The 22,137-nt window shown below is 57.1% G+C and overlaps 1 protein-coding gene across 1 annotated transcript in view; it reads left to right on the forward strand.

Annotated features, from left to right (window-relative positions):
* NCOR2 (nuclear receptor corepressor 2) overlaps nucleotides 1-22,137 on the forward strand; it is a 259,884-nt gene that overhangs the window by 177,396 nt on the left and 60,351 nt on the right. The window contains exons 15-18 of the mRNA XM_050906955.1: nucleotides 1,366-1,464; nucleotides 16,423-16,547; nucleotides 17,444-17,616; nucleotides 20,646-20,708. Of these exons, the coding sequence (XP_050762912.1) occupies nucleotides 1,366-1,464; nucleotides 16,423-16,547; nucleotides 17,444-17,616; nucleotides 20,646-20,708 (460 nt within the window). The remainder of the gene's footprint in view (nucleotides 1-1,365; nucleotides 1,465-16,422; nucleotides 16,548-17,443; nucleotides 17,617-20,645; nucleotides 20,709-22,137) is intronic.

Below are 22,137 nucleotides of genomic sequence, written 5' to 3' on the forward strand. Positions count from 1 at the left end.
GGGGTGGCCTGCAGAGGTCCCTTCCAGCCTAAATTATTCTCTGATTCTGCATGACTCAGGCTGGGGAAATAACGTATAAGACCTTGGCTTTCCTGTCCAAAGCAGCAAGCAAGCAAAGGCCAGCAGCAACCGCATGCTGCTGTTGTCGCTGTAAGATACCAGGCTCTTTTCAGCCTTTCCCACTTGTTAAAGCCGAAAGCGGTGGGACTTGGATGATGCTCACAATCCAGTCTGTGTTCCAAGCTGTAAAATGTCTTCTAATTTTATTTGTACTCGTTTGTAAATCAGGCTGTAATTATGATACAGAACACATCCATTATCCTGTTGGAGAGAGATGCAAAGTATGGTTCAATGTAATGAATTAATAGATTTTTAAATTGCATTATAAAAAAATAGTGATCTTAGCCCTTGGAACAGATGACTGTAAGTTTTTGTGTTCGCGTGTGTGTGTGTGTATAATCAGGGCTAGATTAGAAAGAGATCCAATTAACACTTTAAAAGTTGCAATCTGTTTTTGCAAATGGTTTCGCTCCTTGCGCAGGGATAGGGTGAGCGCAGCCCCCGTGCACCCCCGGGAGCACGCAGCAGCACCCTGCTCCCAGGCGCTTGCAGGCATGATGGGTCTGTGGAATTATTTCTGTTCGTGCAACCGCTGATTCTGTATATGAAGGTGTAGCCCAAGACCAGTGTTCAGGTGCCCACCCAGTTCAGCAAAGGACTGGTGGCACGCTTCCCAGCGTGGCATGCTCTGTGCTGTTCAGGAGCAGAATATGTCCCGGCTACGGCTCCTCGTTTTCCTAACGTGTTGGCGCTTGTGGAGCTGACCACTGGAGTTGGAGTTGGGATGGCAGCTCTGGAGCGCCGGGATCTCAGTCTGTCCACGAGAAAGTCGTGCATGCTCGAGCCAGCGAGCTTAACAGCTGGAAATAACACTAGCTGACAGTCGCGTGGCAGGTTGTGCCTCGCATAACCGCAACAGAGGGTGACAGGCGGCTCTCCTTCTTCTGCCTTTAGTTGCCACAGTCATCTGGGGTCAGCCCTTCCCCCTGCTTTGCTTCCAACGTGGGGTGCTCTCTGCTCGGCACCCCCATCTCCGTCTCGGCATGCCTGCGGGATGGCCCCGCTCTGTCCCTTGGAAGAGCTGAGCCTTTTTACTAGAACAACGTGCATTGCCCCCCTCTTCCAGCTCCACCGAAGGGCTTTGGGAGGGAGGTGCAGGGAAGCCTGTTTGGGCTGCAGATCTTCAGAAGCAGCAGGAGACCTGGCGATGGCAGGCAGGGCCTGAACGCTGCTCCTGTAAGTCTGTGCCCCGACAGCGCGAGGGGATGGGACCTTCTGTTCCCTGACTTGCCCGTGTCGTTGCAGACAGTGGCAGACTGTGTCCTGTATTACTACTTGACCAAGAAGAATGAGAATTACAAAAACCTTGTAAGAAGGAATTACCGGCGGCGCGGGAAGAGCCAGGTAAGAGCTGGAGGAGCGCGTGGAAACGTCGTCCCCTGGGCTGAGCAAGGAGCTGCAGCGCTTTGCGCTTGCAGCTTCTCAGCAGCACTTTCTCTGAGCACCCCAAATGCTGCTTTTCTCCCCTCCCCAGATGGAGATCTTGCTTGCAGACTGCGATGGGGCTGTGGTTTTGCTCTGTGTAGCTTTTCAGAACATGCTGTTTTCTGGCAGTTGATGTTTGTCCGTCCCTGTGCCAAGGTCACAGTAGCTTTAAAAAAGCAAACAACAAACCCAAGATGCTTGAAAAAGGGGATGGAGTGAATGCAGAAAACCTGGCCACGCATCAGGAGTCGCGCAGGGTTGCCCTTGCAGCCTGCGGCTCTGTGCAAGAACCGAGCGGGGCCTGTTTCTCTCTCCCCTCCGGAGACGGCAGCCAGCATGCCGACGGGGACGGGGCTCCTGGGAGCTGGGTGGGGATGCTCCTGCCTTGCAGAGCCTGCCCAAGGCTCTTCCTATGGGCAAAGGTATGGGAGGAGAATGACCTGAGTGGGAGAGACTTCTGGTGACCGCCTGAGCAGAGGCATATAAATCTCTCTGAAGTGCCAGAGGGTGTCTGAGATCCCCGTGGGGGCTGGCAGATTTGGCGCTGGAGCTAAAGGAGACCCTTAACCATTCGGTTAAGGGCCGGGCAGGTACCTATGGCACCACGAGGTGCCTGGGGGTAGGTGACTGAATCAACCCTTGCCGTTATCGTGGCCAAGATACAAATCGAGACATGAGCATACCAGTGTTGCTGCTGATACCACGATACCCAGGTACCCAGATAAGTGCTGACCTTTTAGGCAGGTACCTTGTCCCTGCGAATGCTTTCAGCCAGAGGAAGGTCCTGCTGGTGGATCTCCAGGTCCACGAAGTGAACGATTATCCACGTCACAAGGAGAGTGAGGCGACCACAAAGGGAGTATCTCTCCAGATAACGTGGGGATAGGGATGGAAAAACTGGCCTGGCCCGTGCCACCACTGACATCAGCAGCTCCTCACGCTGCATGGCCATAAAAAGCAGCACTTGGGTCTAGATCCTGATTGGGAGGCAGATAGGTAGCCTCGCTCCAATTTGATTTCTGCAGCATTAAGACATGAGAATAGCTAGCATATGACGAATGTCATGGACAGGGCCCAATTTTCCCTTCTTTTTTTCAGAGACATTAGCGATGGATAGAGCCCTATTAGATTCTCCAGTCCCTCTCCCAGCAAACACAGGGTGGTTCCCTCCAGTACATTTTTATAGTGTTTACCATGGTCTGTTTTGTTAGATCACAGCAACTAGAACATGAGGCCACATTTGTTTCTTGTTAGCGGTGGAGACATTTAGCACAGCTCATTCTGGTTTCAGTGTTAAGTTGAGCAAGTAACAAGTGTGGAGGGAGAGAGGCAATCTAACGCTCTGCATCTGCCTACCTACCCCTGCGGCCACAGACCTGCCCGTCCTGCGCCCAGCAGGTACTATTTGTATTTTGGGTTTTAAAAGTATCCAAAGCATCGCTAGCTGAAGAATTTCCCACGACGCTTTCCCTCGCTTATGAGTCTGGTCCAGCCTGGGCGGCGGAGACTGTGTGCTGCCGTGTGGAGCCTCGTTCAGTGCCAGCCTTTGGAAGCAGGGACGTGCTGCATCAACCGTAGTAAAAGGCAGGACTGTTTTTGCAAGTAGGGGACAGCAATATTTGTAAATCATTAAGAGGGAGGCTGCTGGGCACTGAAGAGAGCGGATTGCACCTCCGCTGGAGCGACCTCAGCCAGAACATTATTGATTTTGAAAGAAGAGTCAGATCCCTGAGGCTGGGGGGCAAGCGAGGCAGTGAACATTTCCCGTTACTGTTGGATGCTCAGGTGGAAGGTGGGATGTTCAGACAAGCTTTAAGAGCCAAGGGCTGGCTACATGAATAGCAATAGGAGAGAAGGTGCAGAACGAGAGTTGCTTCATACAATCCAGCCTGGAGCAACTCTCCCCCAGAGATCTTGGGGGGTCTTGAGATGCACACTTCGTGCTGTGATACCTCTAGTATTTCTGTATGTCGTTTGCATCCGTTTCCTGCGAGGCTGCATGCAGAGGAGCGCTGGAAGAGCCTGCATGCAGGCTTGGGAAGGGCACGCTGCTGCAGAGTGGAGACAGGAGAGGCTGGCGGGGCAGCACGGCTGGGTCCGTTCCGCAAAGGGAGGCTGTGCTGGGGAGAGAGTCGGTTTAGGGTGGGATTTTAAGGTAAGGAAGGAGGAATGCGTTGTTAAAAGTCCTGCCAGAAGCTGGTGGGGCGGTGAAGCATCTCCCTTGCACCCCTTCACGGAGCCGGGGTCTCCCCTGAGCGTGGTGCCGATGGGACCTGCTTTCCTGGGCCAGGCTGGGTCATCGTGCAGCTGCGCAGACCAACACGGGAGAGGTTAGCGACTCGCAAATCTGGAGGGCTGGGATGGAGGGATGCTTCTGGTGGGATTTTTGCTTAGTGAGTCTCTTCAGAAGCTTGTCAAATTCTGCCTGTGCCTGCAGAAGGTGTGCTCATTTGGGAGTAACCTGTCCCGGAGGCTCAGCCGGCACCTTGGCTGCCTGTCCTCCCTGCTTGTTCCCGGGGGGTCCTGGCTTGTTTTTAACCCGGTGCGGGTCCCTCATCCCGTTGCCCATGTGGCCTCGCGAAGAGTCAGGGCTGTGGCTGGGGAGTGATGGCGTTGGGCTGCCCCAGCGCCCGGGGCTCTGCCTTCACCTGCCCAGTCTCAGCCACCAGAGACGGTGACGGGATGAAGGATGGGAGACACGGTGGGACAGCGCCGGGACGGGCAGCGTGCAGGGAGGAGACAGGGCTGCGAACAGTCTTCCTGCAGCATTGGGAGACATGGTGCCACGTTCCCAGCACTGACTCTGCTCCGAGCACGGATTTTCATGCTGGTAAGGGTTCAAGTAGTTAAACACCAAAAATGAGATTTAATTCATTTAGAGGAGGAGAGGAGAGGTTGACTTTTATATCAGATGAGAGGAGCGGATGAGGTCTGATACAAATAGCATTTCAAGTGGCCCTACACTGTTTTCTCACTCCTTTTCTCACGGAGAGGTTGGTGGTCTTATTTGCTCTTGGAGGCTGCGGGAGCTTGAGAGCGAAGCGGAGATAATTACACGTAGAAATAAAGCTACTCTGGTGTCAAGATTATCATTGTGGCCTACTTATTAAAAGTCCATTAAAAAATAAGAATCCCACTGCTCCCTGGCTGATGGTCCCCTGGCAAAGGATATTCCTCATAAAGCTGCTACTTATTGCTAAAAATCTCCTGCCAAGAGCAGGGACTTCACATGATTCTGCTTCCAGTTTGTCAGAAAACCAAGCAGCCGCCCGCTCTGAGGCAGGGCACATGCTCCCGGCACGCCGCCTTCCCCAGCGCCGATAAATGAAAGGCACGTGCATCTGATGGATCATTATGCATAATATTCAGGCTCCTGAGATGAAGATCCTTTCTAAAATAATCCTCTGCGTTCGGGTACGGAAAATGCCATTTAACCCTGAAAGGGGGGAATCAATGGGAAGAGGAATAACTTCCAAGCGTGTAATTTCTCAGTGGAAAAAAAAAAAAAAAAAATTTTAGTCATGGTAAAACAATCTGATCCAATATTCAATGTACAGCAATAAGCATAAATTTGCATGAGCTTGTAATGAAAGGCCCTTGCGCGGATGTGTCGCCTGGGGGGCTGTTGCAGTCGCTCTTCAGGGTATTTCAAAGAGCATCTCTCTGCGAACACCCCTAATTCTGTAGCGAAGGGCACCAAAATTGAAGCTAGGCAATTAGCACCATGTGCTTCGCTCTTTGGGCAAGCTGTTCAGCCGGGCTGTGGTAGCACAAGTGTTGGGCTGAAACCGTGCTGGAAGAAAAGTGACTCTATTTCAACGTAATTATTCCATGCGGAGTGCGGGGTTTTTATTCCAGAATAAATTTGCTTTGATTTTGGAGTAGCATTGCCCACGTGGCAGCGGAGCAGCCGTGGCACGCCGGTTATGCTTCCTGCGGCGGTGCTGGTGAATTCCCGGGGGGAGACGCCGTGCGTCTCCTACACGGTGCCGGGATGGGGAGGCGGGCGGCCGTCCCGCCAGGCAAAGCTGCCGATGCTCTCGCCGGTGACGGGTCAGTCAGCAGCGGTGACGGGCGGCTGGAGGAGCCGCCTGCCTGCCCTGGGGATGACTCAGAGGTGGATGAAGTCATGCGGCGCGGTGGACGGACACGGCCTGCAGGACATGCCGTCACGCCGGTCCCCCTCGGCGCTGCTGTCAGACAGCGCTCACGTATTCCCCGGCGAAAGGGCCCCGTGTGTTACCGCTGACGCTTTTGAGGACTCGCTCCGTGGCACCCGGGGAGACCGGAGCCACCCGGACCCCCCCCTTCCTCTGCCGGAGACTGGTGCCGGAGCCGTGCCGGCGGGGCGGGGGCCTGAGGCGTGACGTGGCCGGGCAGCCGGCGCGGTTCCCTGCCAGGGCCGACGGCCTTTCCCAGGCCCACCCTCTTCCCTGCCCCCTGCCAAAACCCAAATCGAATTATCTGTCCCGCCGGCTGTCCTGCCCTCCCCAAACGCAAACCATTCCCCTTGCTGACGCGGATAAACAGCCCCAGCCTGGATTTTTATAAACAACTCATTTACTTTTTTTGCAGAAGCGCCGTCCTAGCTGGCAGGGGCTGGCAGAACTCGGGCTGCCAGACGGGCACTGCCTGCCCGCGGCTCCAGGCCTCCGTGCACCCCGTCCCCGGTGCAGGAGCAGAGCACCCGCCACCGTCCAGCCTTGCCATGCCATCGCCTCTCCTCCCTCTGTGAGGATCAGGTCCGGAGCTCGGCAAACTGCCTCTTACACCGCAAATTATGCGTGTGCCCCCGATCCGTTAACCACAATGGCTAACGAGATGAATGATACTTATTTCTGGGAAGCATTCGATTTTCATCCATCTGGGGAGTGGCTCCTCATTAGTGACAAAGGGTTTGACAACTTCTCTTTCAGACGCGGGGAGATACTTGTCATAAAATCCTGCTTTAATAATGCAGCACATCATACAGTAACAGCCCTGGATGTGGCCAGTAAACTTTGCTGCCACAAATACCAATAAATTATACTGCAGGCATTTAAGCCTATGCTGACTTGAGCACTGTATTTTAAAGAGCACTGAAATTATCTGCGGAGCGGACAGGGGCAGTCTGTAATGGAGCAGTTTGCGTGACTGGAAATGATGCCGGGGATGTCAGTGTTGGGGCACGGGTTCATCTTCTGCTGATGGGATGTTGCTGCGAGGTGGCCCTGCTCGCTGTCCTGGCCCTTGGCTCTGCCCCGTCCTGCTGTCACGTGCGGGCTGGGCTGGGTCAGCTCGCTGTTGGGACAAAAAAGGGATTGAATTTGGCTCATTTTCTGGACAGGTCTGCAGTGTGACAGCAGTGCTGGTGGCTGGGGAAACCTGCCTGGCCAGGCTGAGGCTGCAGGACCCATGAGAAGTCGTCAAACGTGGCCAGACTCTGTGGTCCTGGTCCTGCTCGAGCGCGGCCTCACGGGGAGAAACATCTCGCAGAGTGTTTATCCCTTGGGTGCTCGTGTGCGCACTGCTCGGTGCAGACTCTCACTCTTTAAATCTGCATCTCCTTGTAGCCAAAAAAACCCCACAGACAAAACCAACTAACCCCCAGAATCCTCAGAAGTGGTCCAAAACCATCCTCATGGAAAGCAGTGGGCTTCCCGTGAGCCCAGAGGGTTGTGCTGGAGTGTGTTTGGAGGCAGCAGGTCCTGCTCAGTGGCTGGTGGTATACAACTTGCAAAGAAACCAGTTTCCATCAGGAAAAGTGGTTGGTTGTGGAAAAACACCCATGTCTCGTGCTTTTCCTACAGTTCGGCATAGCTCAGGCACTTCTCGGCTCGCAGGACAGCCTGACAGCAGTGCTGGGGGGATCACAGGTGAGGGCTCAGGGTCTGCAGCCTGTCCTGTACTTCACTAACTGCTCTCTGCCAGGGCCCGCGGTCACCTCCGTGCCTCGAAACGGGAACATCCGCCTGCCCTCTCTGGGGTGCCGAGATTGCCAGGTACCAAGCGTGCGGTCGGGGCTGGTAAAGGGCTGTCACACAGGGGCTCTTACTGCCCTGTCACGGGTGAGGTTGAGCATTGGGGTGCCTGCGCAGAGGAGGTGGGTGAGGTGTGAGACACGGCGATGTTTGAGCTGATGTCGATCCTGTAACCCTCCATTGATGCCTGCTCTTTCAGTCTGGGCTCCCATCGCTCCCAAACCTTGTCCCCCGGGTATGCCCCGTAAGGTGCATCGTGCCCATTCCCCCATTACGAGGGCACTGCAGCTTTCCCGCAGCCCTGCCACCCCTCCAGGCAGCGTAATCAGGCAAACACAATGGAAACTCACATTCCTGAAATCCCAGCTACAGTTTTGGGGGTGATTAAATGAGAACGATGTGGCCATATTTGGGAAAAGAATCGAAGGATGCGCTGCGGCAGGCGGATGGCTGCTCGATCCCTGGGTCCCAACGCAGCCTCGCAGGCTGCTGGCAGCGCAGGGACGGCAGGGAGACCTGCGGGCTTGGAGCAGGGACGGGCACCAGCAGGCAGGGACGTGCAGTCGCTTCCCTCTGGGGTAGCACCAGTGTGGGCTGCTGATGGACCACTTGCTGATGGACCCTTTGGCCACCACAGCCAGTCTCTTCCGTGCAGCTTGATCGCATCTGCAGTTAGCGATAATAAAATAGTCACTTAAAGGTGAAGTGAACCCCGTCGGTCTGGTTGGCCCCCGAGTTCGGGCTCGTGTTTCTCCAGCAGCAGGTCGATGCATCCTCCTGGCGAGCACTCCACCACGCCTGCACCCACGTGAGTACTCCTCAGGATGGGGGTTTGGGATTCAAGCTGGGCATTACCGATCCCGGCGGGGGACCTGCAGCATCTTCCCAGCGGGACAGGGAGTGATAGAAGCGGTTGGATTTTGGGATGAGTTGTTTTATCTGTTGTGATTCAGGTGTGACTGGGAACTGACGGGAAATAGATCGCATCATTGCTAAGTTGCTTTCTAAAGCAGGCACAGCTGAAAAAGCCAGAGAAAGTTGCTTCCGAGAGGATATGGGGCTTGCTTTGCCCCTCGTGCATCTGTGGTATGCATGGATGCTGTTCTGCATCCCATGAGCCGCCGACCCGGCACCTTCCTCTGTTGGCAGGGCTCGGAGGGGGGTCGGCATGCAGCCGGGGAGCTGCGAGCAGGGGGCAGTGGGGTAAAGCAAACCACAGGGAAGAGAAAACACGTGTTCCCCGCCTGGGACAGAGCGGGGGCTCATCTCCACCGCTTCCAAATGTTATGCTCTTCTTTCCCTCGGGTCATTTTCCCTTCACGAGCAATCAAATCACTTTTTTAAAAACTCAGCAGTGACCCAGAAAAGAAACATTTCCTCTTATGGAAAAGCCCTCGGTGATTTAAGGAGGGATCCGAGTGAGCAGAGTCCTGTAAAAATCACTTCTGTACTTCACTGAGATCAAGGAGCGAGCGGTGGGAAGGCATCGGTGCCCGCTGGGCTGGGCTGAGCCGCACAGGGGCCCCTGCCCGAAAGGCTCCTGTGCCCAACAGGCTCCCGGTACCGCCTGAGATGAGCCCACGCTGGGGTGCGTGCACCAGACACGGTCGTGCCGTGGTCTGGCAAGTGATGCTGCAGGGTCCGGCATCTCTGCAGTCCCACAGCCGGCCCCTCTCCTCGTCCCCGGCACGCAGCTCGCCCCCAGGACCGGCAGCCTGGGAGATGGCACGGGGCTTTCCCGCGGCACGGCAGGGCAGCCCAGCTGTGGCTGCCGGCACTTTGCTGCTGGCACCGACTGTGTTTTGTGGCCTGCGGTGCTGGAGAGCTGTGCTGGCGAGTATGCACAGGGCCCGTTCAGTGCCTCCCGGGACACTGGGCACAGCCCTGGCGTTTTCCATCTCTGCCATGTAATGATTGCTGTCTCACAGTTTGTTGTTTACCGGGGGAGGAGCAGCAGCACAGCTCCGTGCCATCGTGGTCAGAGCTGAACCGAGCGAGCCCCATACTTGCTATCGTTCTCCTTATCAAATCCGAGCCCAGCCCTTTGATTTTTTGACTTGCTTCCGCAGCCAACAGCATCAAACCCAGCCCCGGGATGCAAGCGACCAAAGCCAAGTCGCCGGCAGACATTCCTCTTCCTCTCCTTGTTGTTCTGGCAGCGGCTTGTTTTGCTTTGTGGTTTCTCCCATGAGTGGAGGGTGCTGTGCACGGTCGTGAGAAGCCAGGCTGTGTGGCGGTGGGTGGCAGCAAGGGCTGAGGCGTTCCAGACCGTCAGATCAGAGGCTCCGGGCCCTGGGAGTCGGCTACATGATACATACATGTATTTCTAAGCCATCCTCCCTGTGCTCCATATCCAGCCTGCTGCCGAGGAACGGGTAGGGACGTGCGGGGAGCGCTGTTTGCAGCAGCCGTGCGGCATCAGACCTCGGCGGCAGGCGCCTCGGTCTCTGCTGCAACGTTAGCAAACGGGGAAGGATGCTCCAGGGGAGACCTCGGGTGCCTGGGCAGCGTGGTGGCTGAAGAGGAGGCTGGCGCTGTGGGTGCTTGGTAGGGGAGTCCCTGCCCTGGCTCTCGTTGGTGTGACCTGCTGGAGGGAGAGTTTGAAAGCGGATGGAAGGATGGATGTGGGTGGTGGAAGAGAGAGGATGCTCCCAAGCCGCGGCTGTGTGGTGCCAGCCCTGCTCCTGGCAGAGATGCTCTGCACAGCGTCCCGCGGGGCCGGGGTGAGGAGTGGGAGCCGAGCGCCAAGTCCCACCGGCTGTGCCGCAAAGAGCACAGTGCATCCTGCCCCACGGTGCCGGTACCGGACCCTGTGGGATGTTCAGGGTGATGCCAGCAGGCACCCGCACACGCACATGGCCATCGCAGGCAGGCTGGGGCTCCTGGAAAAGCAGCAAAGCAAACCCCAGGTGTTCCTGGCCAGCGTAGCGTAGGCCTTTTGTCTTCGGCTTATCTCGAGCTGGTTTTAATTTGCAACTCCCTGATTGCGTGCAATGACCTCGGCCTGAGCCTGCTCCGCAGCCAAGTGCCCCTGGAGAACATCATAAATGCCATTGATCTGAAGTCACCCGCGGGAGAAGCGAGGAGCTGGCGCCCTGCACGCGGGAGAGGCGGCACAGCCGAGCAGGCGCTCCCAGCTGCTGGAGGGGATGGGGCTCGCGCCGGCGGGGCACAGCTCCCTCCAAAGCCCCTGTCGAGGCAGACTTCGGTGTGACATGGTGGGGAGAGGGTTGGCATGCATCACTGCGCTGCTGCAGTGAGCCTGGGGTGAGGGCTGCAAAGCTGCCTTCGAGCAAAAACCCCGGAGCTCGCTGCCCGCGGTGCCTGGGGATGGGCTTGAGGAAACCAAAAGCAGTTGCCGCGCAGCTCCCTCTGCACGAGGGTGTAGAGGGTGGTGGTTTGCTCCCTCCTGATTTAAGGAGCAACCAAGAGTTGGTGGTTTCTGTGGTGTGTTCATCTTCTGTAAGAGCTCAGGGCACCGTAATGACGGCAATGGAGGTGATGCACCTGCTGGCAGCCAAATGGCATCCCCCGTGCAGCCAATCCGCCCTCAAAACCTGCCATGAGAGAGAGGAGATGTCACCCCCAGAAGGCATTTGGTCTCGGGGACAGGCTCTTGCACGGCGCCGTCACTGTCATCTGAGCCAGTTGCCCACCAGCACGTCCACCAGCAAGCGGCGTGGCCGGGGGTGGCAGGAGCTGGTGGTCCTGGGGCAGGAGCAGGACTCCCAGGGATGAGCTCAGCTAAACATCATGGGGAGAATTGCTGTGAAATGATGGCCGTGCCTGTCCCTGTCCCCAGCAGGACCAGGGCTAGGGAATCGAGCTGTGCTGGCAACAGTGGTGTTTTGGTGCATATTTTGAGGGTGCTGTGGAGCAGGGAGTGAGGGGGGACTGGGAGAGGGCGCGGGTGCCTCAATTGCAAGGCGCACGGTCCAGCGGTTAAAGCCAGGATGCCCTGCGGGCAGTGAGGGAGGTTTCTGTGCGGGGCTCTGGCATGGTCCCCGGTCCCCTGCCACAGCCCGGCACATCTCGCCGTGGAGGGGATGGGGAAGGCAGGAGCAGTCGTTTTCCGGAGGTTTGCAAGTTTGGAAAATAAATAGCTCTGCGCTCTACGTTAAGCTTGGCATCCTGGCGGATTAATCACGCTGGCTGCAGCCAGCACTGAGAGCCCCGGTGACGAGAGCTGTGGTTTATAGATGATGATTCATCGACTCGACTTAGAGCGACCACGTTATTCCAGCAGATTGCAAAATCATAAGAGGAATGTTGTGGTTAGTTTACGGCTTAACTATGCAAATCGTCAGGAAGCTTTCAGAGCCGGAGAATGTAAGGCACAGCGCGCCCGGATGGCTGGGCGGTGAGCAGGGGCCGGGAGCTGGCGATGGGGCTGTCGGGGACCGGCCGCTCGCGGGAGCCGGGGAGCGGGGAGGTGAGTGATCTGGGGGGAGATGAGGGTCTGGAGTTCACGGTGAGCACGCGAGCAGGGTGCTTCAGAGGCAAGGGACACGCTGCTGGCTGGGAAGGGGTTTCTGGCTGGTTTCACCGTCTCTGTGCCAAGGCGGCAGGCGTCTCCGGCGGGGCTGGGGAGGGCAAAGGTGGGGAGCTGCTTCCCCCACCTCCTCCTGCCCTCCCATACTGCTTCCAGAAGCAGGCAGTGCCTCGGCAGAGGAAGTAAACAGAGTGGGAGGAGCTGCACCTCTTCCTTGCCGAGGCTTTCTCCCAAACCCACTGCTGGGACATGTAGCGAGTTGGTTGGTTCTCAGCAGGGCTAGTGTTTCGGTGTCTGGGACCTACCTGGAAGCCAGTGTCCCTTGAAAGCGCGCTTGGAGCCTGAGCTTTAGAGCGGCTGAAATCCCCGTGACGTGACAGCCCGATGGAGCTGGCCGGGCAGGGCGAGCCGTGTCACTCCGGAGGGGAGCCGGGCGCTGGGTCGAGCATGTGTGCCTGCCCGTGGGCCCTGGCGAGGGGGTGGCCGGCAGTGCACATGGTGTTCCCGGGAGGGCTGGCAGCGCTCTGCTCCTCTCCAGCTGCTCTGGGGCCGGTGGGAAATTGGGGTAGAGGTGAGCAGATGTTTGTAATTACGGAGCAGCTCACGCCGGAGCACGGGGAGCGTGCGGGGAAGGAGGCCGCCCGTCCCCGTGGACTCGGAGCAGGATCGGCCTCTCGCTCACGAGTCCCGCGTTCGATTTTGTCCTGGGGCCTTTTTAAATAAACAGGATGTGTCGGCAGCAAAAACAAGCAGCAGCGATGCTGAGGAGGAAGGGCGGTCCGGCGGTTAGATCGTCTGACCTGGGAGGGAGGGACAGGAGGGACAGCCCTGCCCTCTGCCACAGGCATCTTCCCTAGCCTCGGGCACATCCCTTCACCTTCTTGTGCAAGGTGGGGAGCACGTACCTGCTTTGCCTCCAGGAGGTGGGTTTCCTCGTCCCCAGGGGTGCAGGGATGTAGGTGGAGAGAGGTTTGAGCTTGCTGGGAGCCGAGCAGTTTTAGTGCTGGCCTTTGGCGTGTCCGCTAAGAGCTGACCCACCTGCCGGTCCACTTCTAACCGGGGCAGCGTGAATCAGAGGGAAACATCGGCTGGTAACTGGGGAAGCATTTCCTGGCCTGTCACGCTTTGGGATGGCGTCCCATCCCTTGAATCATCCAGAGCTGGTCCGCATCCAGCACTAAGAATAGCCTCTCCGCGCACCGCGGGGGCAGCCGTGCGCCGGGAGGGGGGGACCGGCCGGCTCGCGGGTTCCCGGCTGTGACTTTCAGGCGCTGTGCCATGCCATGGTCCGGCTCCAATGCGGACCAGTCTGAGGTTTGGGGTAGAGCATGTAGCATGGGTGGGCCAAGGTGGCTGCTATGGTCAGTCCCCAGGGGGGTGTCCCACCTCCTTTCTCTGTGGGTCATTTGTAGCTGAGCTCTCACATGGCTTCGTTTGGGACCTCAGGGTGCCCGCTCCCCTCCAGGCCAGCCCCGCAGCCTCCAGCCCAGCACATACCCCCAGGTGGGATGTAAGGTGGCATTCGTGAGTGTGGCTGTCCCCAGAGGTGCTTCCTGGGGTGTTTGGGGGGTGCCCTGCCATGCAGCCGAGCCCTAGCACAGGAGATAAGCCATCACTGCATGCTTGCCAGGGTTCAAAGCAGCATTTGGCCAGGAGCCTTCTTCACATGAAGACATGAACGCAGCCATGGGTGGAGCAGGGGACAGTTTCCCCGCCGTGGTCTCGTGCTGACAACGTTGCCCGATTTAGGCATTTCAGCCCGGCGGAGAGGACTGGCGGGTGAGAGCCATCCCGTCCCACTGTGCGCAGGGTGCTGCACCCACCCGGCTCTTGCTCCTGGCATTGGGCACCCTGCCGTGGCTGGAGCAGGGCAATCACTAGAGGGCATCCTTGGATCGAGATGCTCCTCTGTGGTGGGAGAAGCCCTAATTTGATGTCCTACTAGGCTGGGCTTGAAACCTCCAGGAGGAGAGGGATGCACAGTGGCCCACTGAAGCCAGGCCAGCGGGGTTTGCCTGTCCTCATCGTGCCAGAGCTCGGCAGATACCTCTCTGGGGAAGCACCTGCGTTGCAGCGTGAGCCTCCATGGCCACTCGTGCCTCTCCCTTTCTTTCCACCCCTGCTTTTGCAGGCTGGCACAGGGAGCTTGTTAGCATCACCGCCATCCCAGCCTGTTCCTCTGGGGAAGAGCTGCGATGGCTGCTCGGGGTGATGGTCCCCTGGTTCAAACGAGTGTGGAGACAAGATGAGACGATGCTGAAGCTTCCTTTGGGAGCCTGCGCCAGCCTGATGCTGGGGCAGGGACTTGTGTGGTCGCAGCTGGGTTTACGGCTGGAGAAGAGCTGAGTTTACGCCCCGGGGAGCTGGGATCTCCGAGATGCAGGGTTTCCCCCATCCCCCAAAAGAAAACATTCACGACAGGGTGGTATAAATACTGCGAAACTCATCTGGGATCCCCTCCCTTGCCAAAGCGCTTGGTGAAGGGAACGTGGGTGGGTGGTGACGGCCGGGGCCGGGGCACAGTCTGCTCTGCTCCCTGCCTGGCCCTCGGAGGTCACAGCCTTCACCTCGTGGGTATTTGTCTGGGCTGAACCCGCACTCAGGGTTCACCACGGTGTGACTCAGGGAGTCAGAGAGTTCAGGGCAGCGCTGGGGAAATGCGCGTGATGGATGCCCCTTGTTCCTCTGCCGCCAGCCCAGCCTTGCCTGCCTCCCAGCCGTGGCAGACTTGCTGGCTGCCCCCCTCCCTCTCCCCGGGTTTGGGGGCTGGCGAGGGCAGTGCCTGGCACGCCGGGTACGACGCTGTTCCTTGGCCAGTTGCTGCAGGAGACAGCCCGTTCCCCAAGCCTTAGAGATTTACGGACTTTGGAAAATCTTAAGTGACCGAGTGCTCATCCCAACTGTTCCCTGGCTCCCCCTCCCCTGGATCCTCCCAGCCTTGCATCCCACAGAGCCATTCCTGGGGGTGCGACGGGGGTGTGAGCTGATGTGTTACGCGTGTGTTCGGCATGTGTGCCGGCATGGAGGTGCCGCAGGGGCTGGCCAAGCCTGCCACACGTGCACTGCCGAGCGGGAGTCCTGGTGGCACAGCTGCCTCCCCCCCCATACAAGGAGGAACTGAAAGTCCGCAGGGTTTTGGTGACGGCAGTGCCTGTGTTTTAAGGACTTGTGTTGAACCGGGGCCTGAAAGAATCAGCAGCTTTCTCGTTAAACTGCTCCAAAGCCTGTTTTGACAGCTCCATGCTTCTCATTTTAGCACCAGCCCATGGGGGCAGAGGGTTTAGCTCGCACCCAGCACTGCTGCTGCGGGGTCACCCGTGTTCGAGGCACCCTCCCAGTTCCTGCGGATCAGGAACAGGCCAGTCCCACTGGCTCAAGGGACACGGGGACACCTCGTCCGCACTTGCTGAACGGCTGTGTGCCGGCCAGACCAGGCCATCTGGGATCATACTTTCTGCTGATAAATCCACTTTAAGGCAATTTCCTCTGCTGTTACATCACCGAACCCTTTCCCGGGGGTGGTGGAAGCCCTGCAGCTTGGGCAGGGGCAGGGCAAGCCCAGGTGGGTTTCCTGGAGCAAGCAGCCTTGCATTAGCCAGGAGCAGGATGGTTTAATAAATCATTTCTGTCTCTAATTTCTACTTCTCTATGAAATGCCTCTCGTTTGCCGGTCGCCAGAGGGAAGGGAGGTCAGGGGAACCTGGCCTCCCCAGCATCCTCCTTCCTGCAGCTGTTGAAACAAAATCCAGAACTATTATAATCGCTGTGACCCTCCCTCGGGTACCGCGGCGCCTTCGGTCTGAGCAACAGCAGCGGCGTTGGGGCGGTTGGGTGCACGGCCTCCGCCGAGGGTGCCAGGCGGTACAGAGGGGGCAGGGAGCCGGGCATCTTCCCTTCTCGGTGATACAGGGCCATAAACTTTCCTCGTGGGCTACGTTAGATGCTTAGGAAACAGGTCACGGTGTTGGTGTCACTGAGCCTCGTGGCATCTCTGGTGCCTCCGTCTCCTTCGTACTCCAGCAAAATGCATCCTACCCGCTGCAAATTGCGACCGATGTTGCTGAGCCATCATCTACAGGGAACAGGGGGGTTGTTCTCATCTCCCTGCCTTCCCTCCATGTCAGGTCCCTGCTCGCTGCCTGCAAACCCTGGGGGAGCCGCAGGGGCTGTCCCGCTGCCTGGAACAGGAGCCAGAGCACGGCTGCCGTGCCTGATCCCAAACTACCTCTGATCTCCCCGGAAAGCTTTCGGCCCCCGTGGCCTCTGTAAGCGCCCTGCCTGTACCCTCTGCCTGCAGCGCTTTTTCCTCTTGGCCGCTCGCCCCCCAGCATTGTTTCGCCGCGTTTGTTTAGGTTGGCCCAGGTGCTGCGATGTATCCGCCTCAGCACTGAGGGGTTGTTTTGTTTTACATCCCTTGTTTTGCAGCAGCAGCAGCAAATGCCCCGGAGCAGCCAAGAAGAGAAAGATGAAAAAGAGAAAGAAAAGGAGAAGGAGGGAGAGAAGGAGGAAGACAAGCAGGAAACAGAAAATGACAAAGAAGAACTGACAAAGTAAGGACAACCCTCCCTGCCTGGCTCGCCTCCATCTCCAGCGAGGGCTGGGCATCGGGCTGGGGCTGCGGCAGTGGGATGCAGCAGTGGGACACGGCGTGGTCCAGGGCAGCCTGACCCCCTGCAAGACCATGTGCGCCCACCTCACCTCCTCTGCAGGGAGGGAAGGGCAGAGCCTGCTCTCCTCTTCGTTCCTCTTCCCTGCTGCTCCCAAACTGGGAAAGCAACTCTGATACGCTTTTTTTTATGTAAACCCAATCGATCCGCAAAGCTCCCCTGATCCTCTAGCTTGTTTTGTTGTTGTGAGAGCCTCTGGGAGTCGGAGGAGCAATCCGGGCGCAGCCGAGCGCGGCACTTCACCTTTAGCGTTATTGATGTCAACGTGAGCACTCCCAGATGAAGGGCTTTAGCCAGCTCTGCCTCCCTCACACCGAACAGGGAGCGTCAGAGCCGTGGTGGGGAAAGGTTGGCACGCAGACCGCTAGCTATCTGTAATGGGCTTAATACTTGGTTTAAAAGAACATCTGGCTTCATTATATCTAGGCTGCAAAGACATTTACCAGCAGGTCCCTTTCAGGAAGATAAATGAGGAGGAGGCAGGGATGAATTTGAATGGTCTGGTATTAAACCTGTCTCCGTCAGGTCTCTGCGTGCACTTGGTGGTGGAGCTGCAGCCAGCTGCAGAAAGAAAACCCCGCAACAAATCACCCCACCACCAATCCAGCCCGCTCCCAGCCAGGAAAAAAGCCTGCGTGTGCAAAAAAAAATGCAGACCTGCCCCCCCAAAAGACCAACAAAAAAACCCAACATCCCCAAACACGTGCAGAGAAATAATTGCTTGACCTAAAAATCAGACCAACCCAACAATGTTTTTTCTTCCCTCCCTGTTTTTGCAGGGACAAGAACGATGACACGTCCGGGGAAGACAACGACGAGAAAGAAACCATCACCTCCAAAGGTCGCAAAACCGCCAACAGCCAGGGCAGGCGCAAAGGCCGCATCACCCGCTCCATGGCGAACGAAGCCAACAACGAGGAGGCGGCCACCCCGCAGCAGAGCGCGGAGCTGGGTGGGTAGCGGCGTGCGTGGGGACGGAGGGACCTTGGCAGGGCTTTTGGGGTGTCCGCTCTGCTGGGATGGGCCATCACCCTGTTTTGCTCCCCGCTGACAGAGGAGGGTTTTCCTTCATGAAATGCTTCTTTTCAGGGGGCAGCAGTGAGGCTTCTCTGTCCCAGTAATTACCCAGCACGGTTCGCTTGGATGAACCAGAGGCATTTGCAAGCCTGGGTTGTCCTGGCTGAGCGTTAGTGGGTTTTAGGGCCTCAGAGGGAAAGTATTGCAAAAGACAAAAAGGGAAGCCATCATTTTTAGCAGCACGTTGGCTGGGTTTATGCAGGTCTCGTGCACCTCCTGCACCCAGAGGTGTGTTTCCCTCTGCGGCAGCTTGGGCTTTGAGTACCCTCGAGCTCTGCACGGAGCTTGCTCTGCCCTCCTGGGCTTGCCTGGGTCTCTGCCGGTTCTCCTGCCCTCTCTGTTTTCAAATTTGCCTGGAGCCTGAGCAGCTGCAGCCTGCGGGGTCTGTGACCCCCCTGGCCTTGGGAATCAGGCTGGTCCCTTCCTCGTCTCTGCAGCTGAAGGACGTGGCAAGGAGGTAGCGGGTTATGACTGCTCAAGAGCCTCCACCCTGGCTGCAGTCGTGCTGTGCACCCAGGTTGCGCTTGTTTTGCCCAAAAAGCAGCATTTCCCATGCTGGTCCCCAGTGCCCCTGCTCATCTCCCCCATCGGTAGCCGGCCAGGCACGGTGGTCAGTATTTTCCTTCCTGTCCTGCCTGTGCAAGGCTACAGCATGGCTGAGCACAGCGGGAAGAGGCTGGGAGCAGCTTCAGAGCGAGGTGGATGAGGCAAAGCGTGCCACCTGTAACGTGGCATCCAGGGACTGCGCCAGCCCGCGGCCGCGAGCGGCCAGAGCCGCGCCATGCCGCCGCGCCTGTCTCGGGCTAGATGGGAATTCATGGCAGCATCCGCAGCCCCACGTTGGGTGCATCTGCCTCTTGCATCCGCAGCATCAGTAGTGGTCACCCTGGGAAACTGCTCGTGTGTTGAGTTAGAGAAGCCGATGCCTCAAGGAATCTGGCTGATTTTTCTCTGTTTTCTACTCTATCAAGTACAAAATTATTACTGTGCTACCTAAGGCAGGTAAAAATAAAAACAGGGTGACTCCTCTCAGTTTCCTTGCTCTGCAGTTTCTTGCTTGTTCTGTTCCATGTGCTATAAATCACCCAGAGGTGTTTCGCCTCCCTGTTCCTCTGCTGACAACTGGCTGAGGCCTTGATTGTGAGCGCTCTGTTTTCATACAGGCGATATAAATAGTTCCCGGCACAACAGAGCCCTGCTCTCCCTCTCGAACTTGTTAAGCAATGCTGCAAAGAAGCGGCAGATAATGCCAGTAACTTAGATGGGATTCTTTTTTATCCCAGCATCTCAGAGTGCTTGATAAACTTCACTGCAAACACAGAGAAAAGACTTTAGACCGTGTTAAATTGGGAAAAGGGAATGGATCGATTCCAGTGACATATCTGAGCAATTGGTTTCACTTTATGTCTCTCCAATAGTGCTTTAATTTAGGTTGGCTAAGAAAGTTATTGCATTTTAAATACCAATTGAACATTAAAAAACAACACAAAACCGTATTGTGGTTTAACTGCAGCGTGCTGGAGCTCCCCGTAGGCATCTGTTTCATAACTGCGCAACCTCAGTAAATACCATTAATCAAACCAAACGGGCCGTTTCTTTGACATTTCTTTACCATACAATAACAGTCATCCTCAAGCTGAGCGAAAGGCCTTGCGCAGCGTGTCGGGGACACTCGCTTTTACGTAAATGAGCGTGGTGGCCCCGGCTCTGCCCACAGCCAGGGGAAGCAGCGAGGTATCGATTTCCCTCCCTCTTGGCCAACGTCCCGGGGGGCAGACGGCGTTTCTGGGGGAGGCGGTGACCTGCGCTGACTTCCAGGAGGTGACACCTGCAGTCGTGCTTAGCCGGCTGTGAAGGAGATTCCTCTGCCCAATGCCGTGGGCATCGGAGCCCGCGTTGTCCTCCCACAGGGTCTCAGCTTCTTGTAGAGCTTCTTGGAAGATGCTTCCTTCTCTCCTCACCCGTATCCTTTATCCTGAACCTATCAGCCTGTTTTCCATTTTGAAAGGACACTGTCAAAACATCTCTCATCACTGTTGAAATAATGCTTTGCCTGTTGTTTAGAGTAATAACCCCTTGGCAGCCTGAGCCGGAAATCTGTTTCCTTACCGAGTTGTTTTTTGCCTCTGACTCACACTCTGGTTTGTTATTGTAGGGTTTGCTCTAGTGCCAGGCTGCCAGCGGGACTGTTGCATAGTGGAGGCTTTATGCAGGACCTCGGTGTCCCCAGCACTGTGCCTGGGGTGGGGGAGAGGGGGAGCATCAGGTGCTGACACCCCTCTTCGCCTCTCCCGTCCGGAGCAGCACGTCCCCCTGCGATGGGCGCTGCTCCGGGTGAGCCCTCAGCATTGCTGGAAGTGGCTCTGAGATGTCTGAGAGCCCGGTGATGGCACCGAGGGAGCCCGTGGTCAAGCACGGCCAACTCCCTTGACGGATGTGGTCGGCCAAAGTCACCGCCAAGGTGACGCTGTTTCTCCGTCTCCGCCGAGGGTGACGGTCCCACCCTGCGTCTGCCACCTCCAAAGCACACAGCCGAAGTCGGCTCCATCTTAGGTACCTGTTGTTGGCGGGCCAGAGTGCGCGGCACCAAATCAGCAGGAAATCTGCTGCCACCCTCAAGCCATCTGGCTTTGCTTCTAGTCCCAAAGTAGAGGTTTCGCGTCACCGAGATGCATCCCGGGGGAGATGCTCTGTATGGGTTACCGTGGCGTGGAAAAGCCTTGAGAGCCCGCACCATGACAGCCTTCCCTGCCAAAGCACTTTTGCACTGCACGGCGTTTTGTCGTGCCTCCAGGGAACAGCGCACGGGACGGGGTTTGGGTGTTCGGGCATCTCCTCCGAGCTTGCCGGGCTTGCTGGGTCCCACTCACAGCTGACTGCTCTCCTTTCCTTCCTCCTACCCAGCTTCTCTGGAGATGAATGAAAGCTCTCGCTGGACCGAAGAGGAGATGGAGACAGCTAAAAAAGGTGAGCTGCTCGTTTTCTTTCTCCTGTCGGCTCTGCTGGAGCTAACCCAGCAATCGGGGATGGACGGCATCTGACCGCTGGAGTCGGCTCAGGGTGGTGGGCCCTGAGCTGTGGGGCCAGATTCTGCCCATCCCGCTGCTAGTTTGTTCCCAGCGAGCCTCGGGGGGGGGTTGGGGGAGGCAGGCGGTGGGACAGGGGACATGCTCGCCCTCTCCAGCCCCGGGAGCTGTGCCGACACCAGTGATGTCTGGGCTGTGGCCAGAATCCATGCGTGTCCTGCAAGGCAGGAGCCAGCCGTAGGAAATGCGGAAGGCGCTTTGCCTGTTGCTTTTTGCAGCTTCTGGTGCCTGTAGCATGAGGCGTAGCTTCGCCTCGCTCTCCGGAGTTTCCTTCTATCGGCGTGATCTATTCCAGACATGCCGAGAGCGTCTGCCTGCGTTCGTAGCTCTGGGATTTAGGGAGAGGACAGTGAACCCCGGCGCTCCGCAGCCACATGTCGGGGAGCTCGCGAGAGCCGGGGCTGCGGGCAGCGTGGGGTGACTTTAAGTCCTGGAGCTGATTCAGAGCCTTTGCTGAGACCATTTTTAAAAAATGCTGAGTGTAGCACAGCCCTTCTTGCCACTTCCCCTCCACGTGCCGCTCCTGCGCCAGCTCTTTCGCTGCTTTAATTTTTTGCCAAAGTCACGTCCTGTTGATGGGCTGTCGAGCTCACGTCCCCAGCCTGTGCATCCCACTTGCATCGCTGCTGACTCTCCTGGCCCGGTGAGGATTGTAAATGGGAAATTAAAATGGAAATGAACGCTGTTTGGGGATGGCAAACGCAAGCAGGCGTGTTAGTGGGTTTGACTCTGCTTGGAAAATGCACCTGCTGCCGGGATGGTGATTACACGTTTTGGAGTGCCGGCTGCCCAGGTGCCGATGGGAGCTGTGGACTTGGATTACTTTGCTTGTGAATATCCCAAAGTGTTTGGCTCACTCGCCTTTAAGCTGTTCCAACCCTCTTTACAACCCAGTGCCAATCCTGTGCGTTGCTGAGCTGGGCTCTCTATAGACGCACAACTTAATAGATAGACTTTAATCAAGCAAACTGGCCCGGGGCCAGGTAATGGGGCGAGCAGGTGCTGAGCAGGGGAGAGTCGTTGCAGGGATCTTTTCCGAGCGCCGCTTTGTTTTGGAGATTGCATCTGGTTGTTAAAAAATGCCTCTTGCTGTTTTATGCTGGATGCTTGAGGTGCGCTTAAGGAGTCTTAAAACCAGCTGCCAAAGCCTGCGTGGAGGAAGGATGAAGCGTGGGAGCACGTAGCATTATTCCAGCCCGGGGGCCAGGACGAGGCGGGGAGATTTGCTGGTGTAAAGCCCGATTGCTGATGTTTTTCCCTCCGTTACAACCTGGGAAACTGAGATTGCGACACTAGACTTCTACAGAGAA

Source organism: Gymnogyps californianus, chromosome 16 (genome assembly GCF_018139145.2).
Source record: "Gymnogyps californianus isolate 813 chromosome 16, ASM1813914v2, whole genome shotgun sequence".
NCBI lineage: Eukaryota > Metazoa > Chordata > Aves > Accipitriformes > Cathartidae > Gymnogyps > Gymnogyps californianus.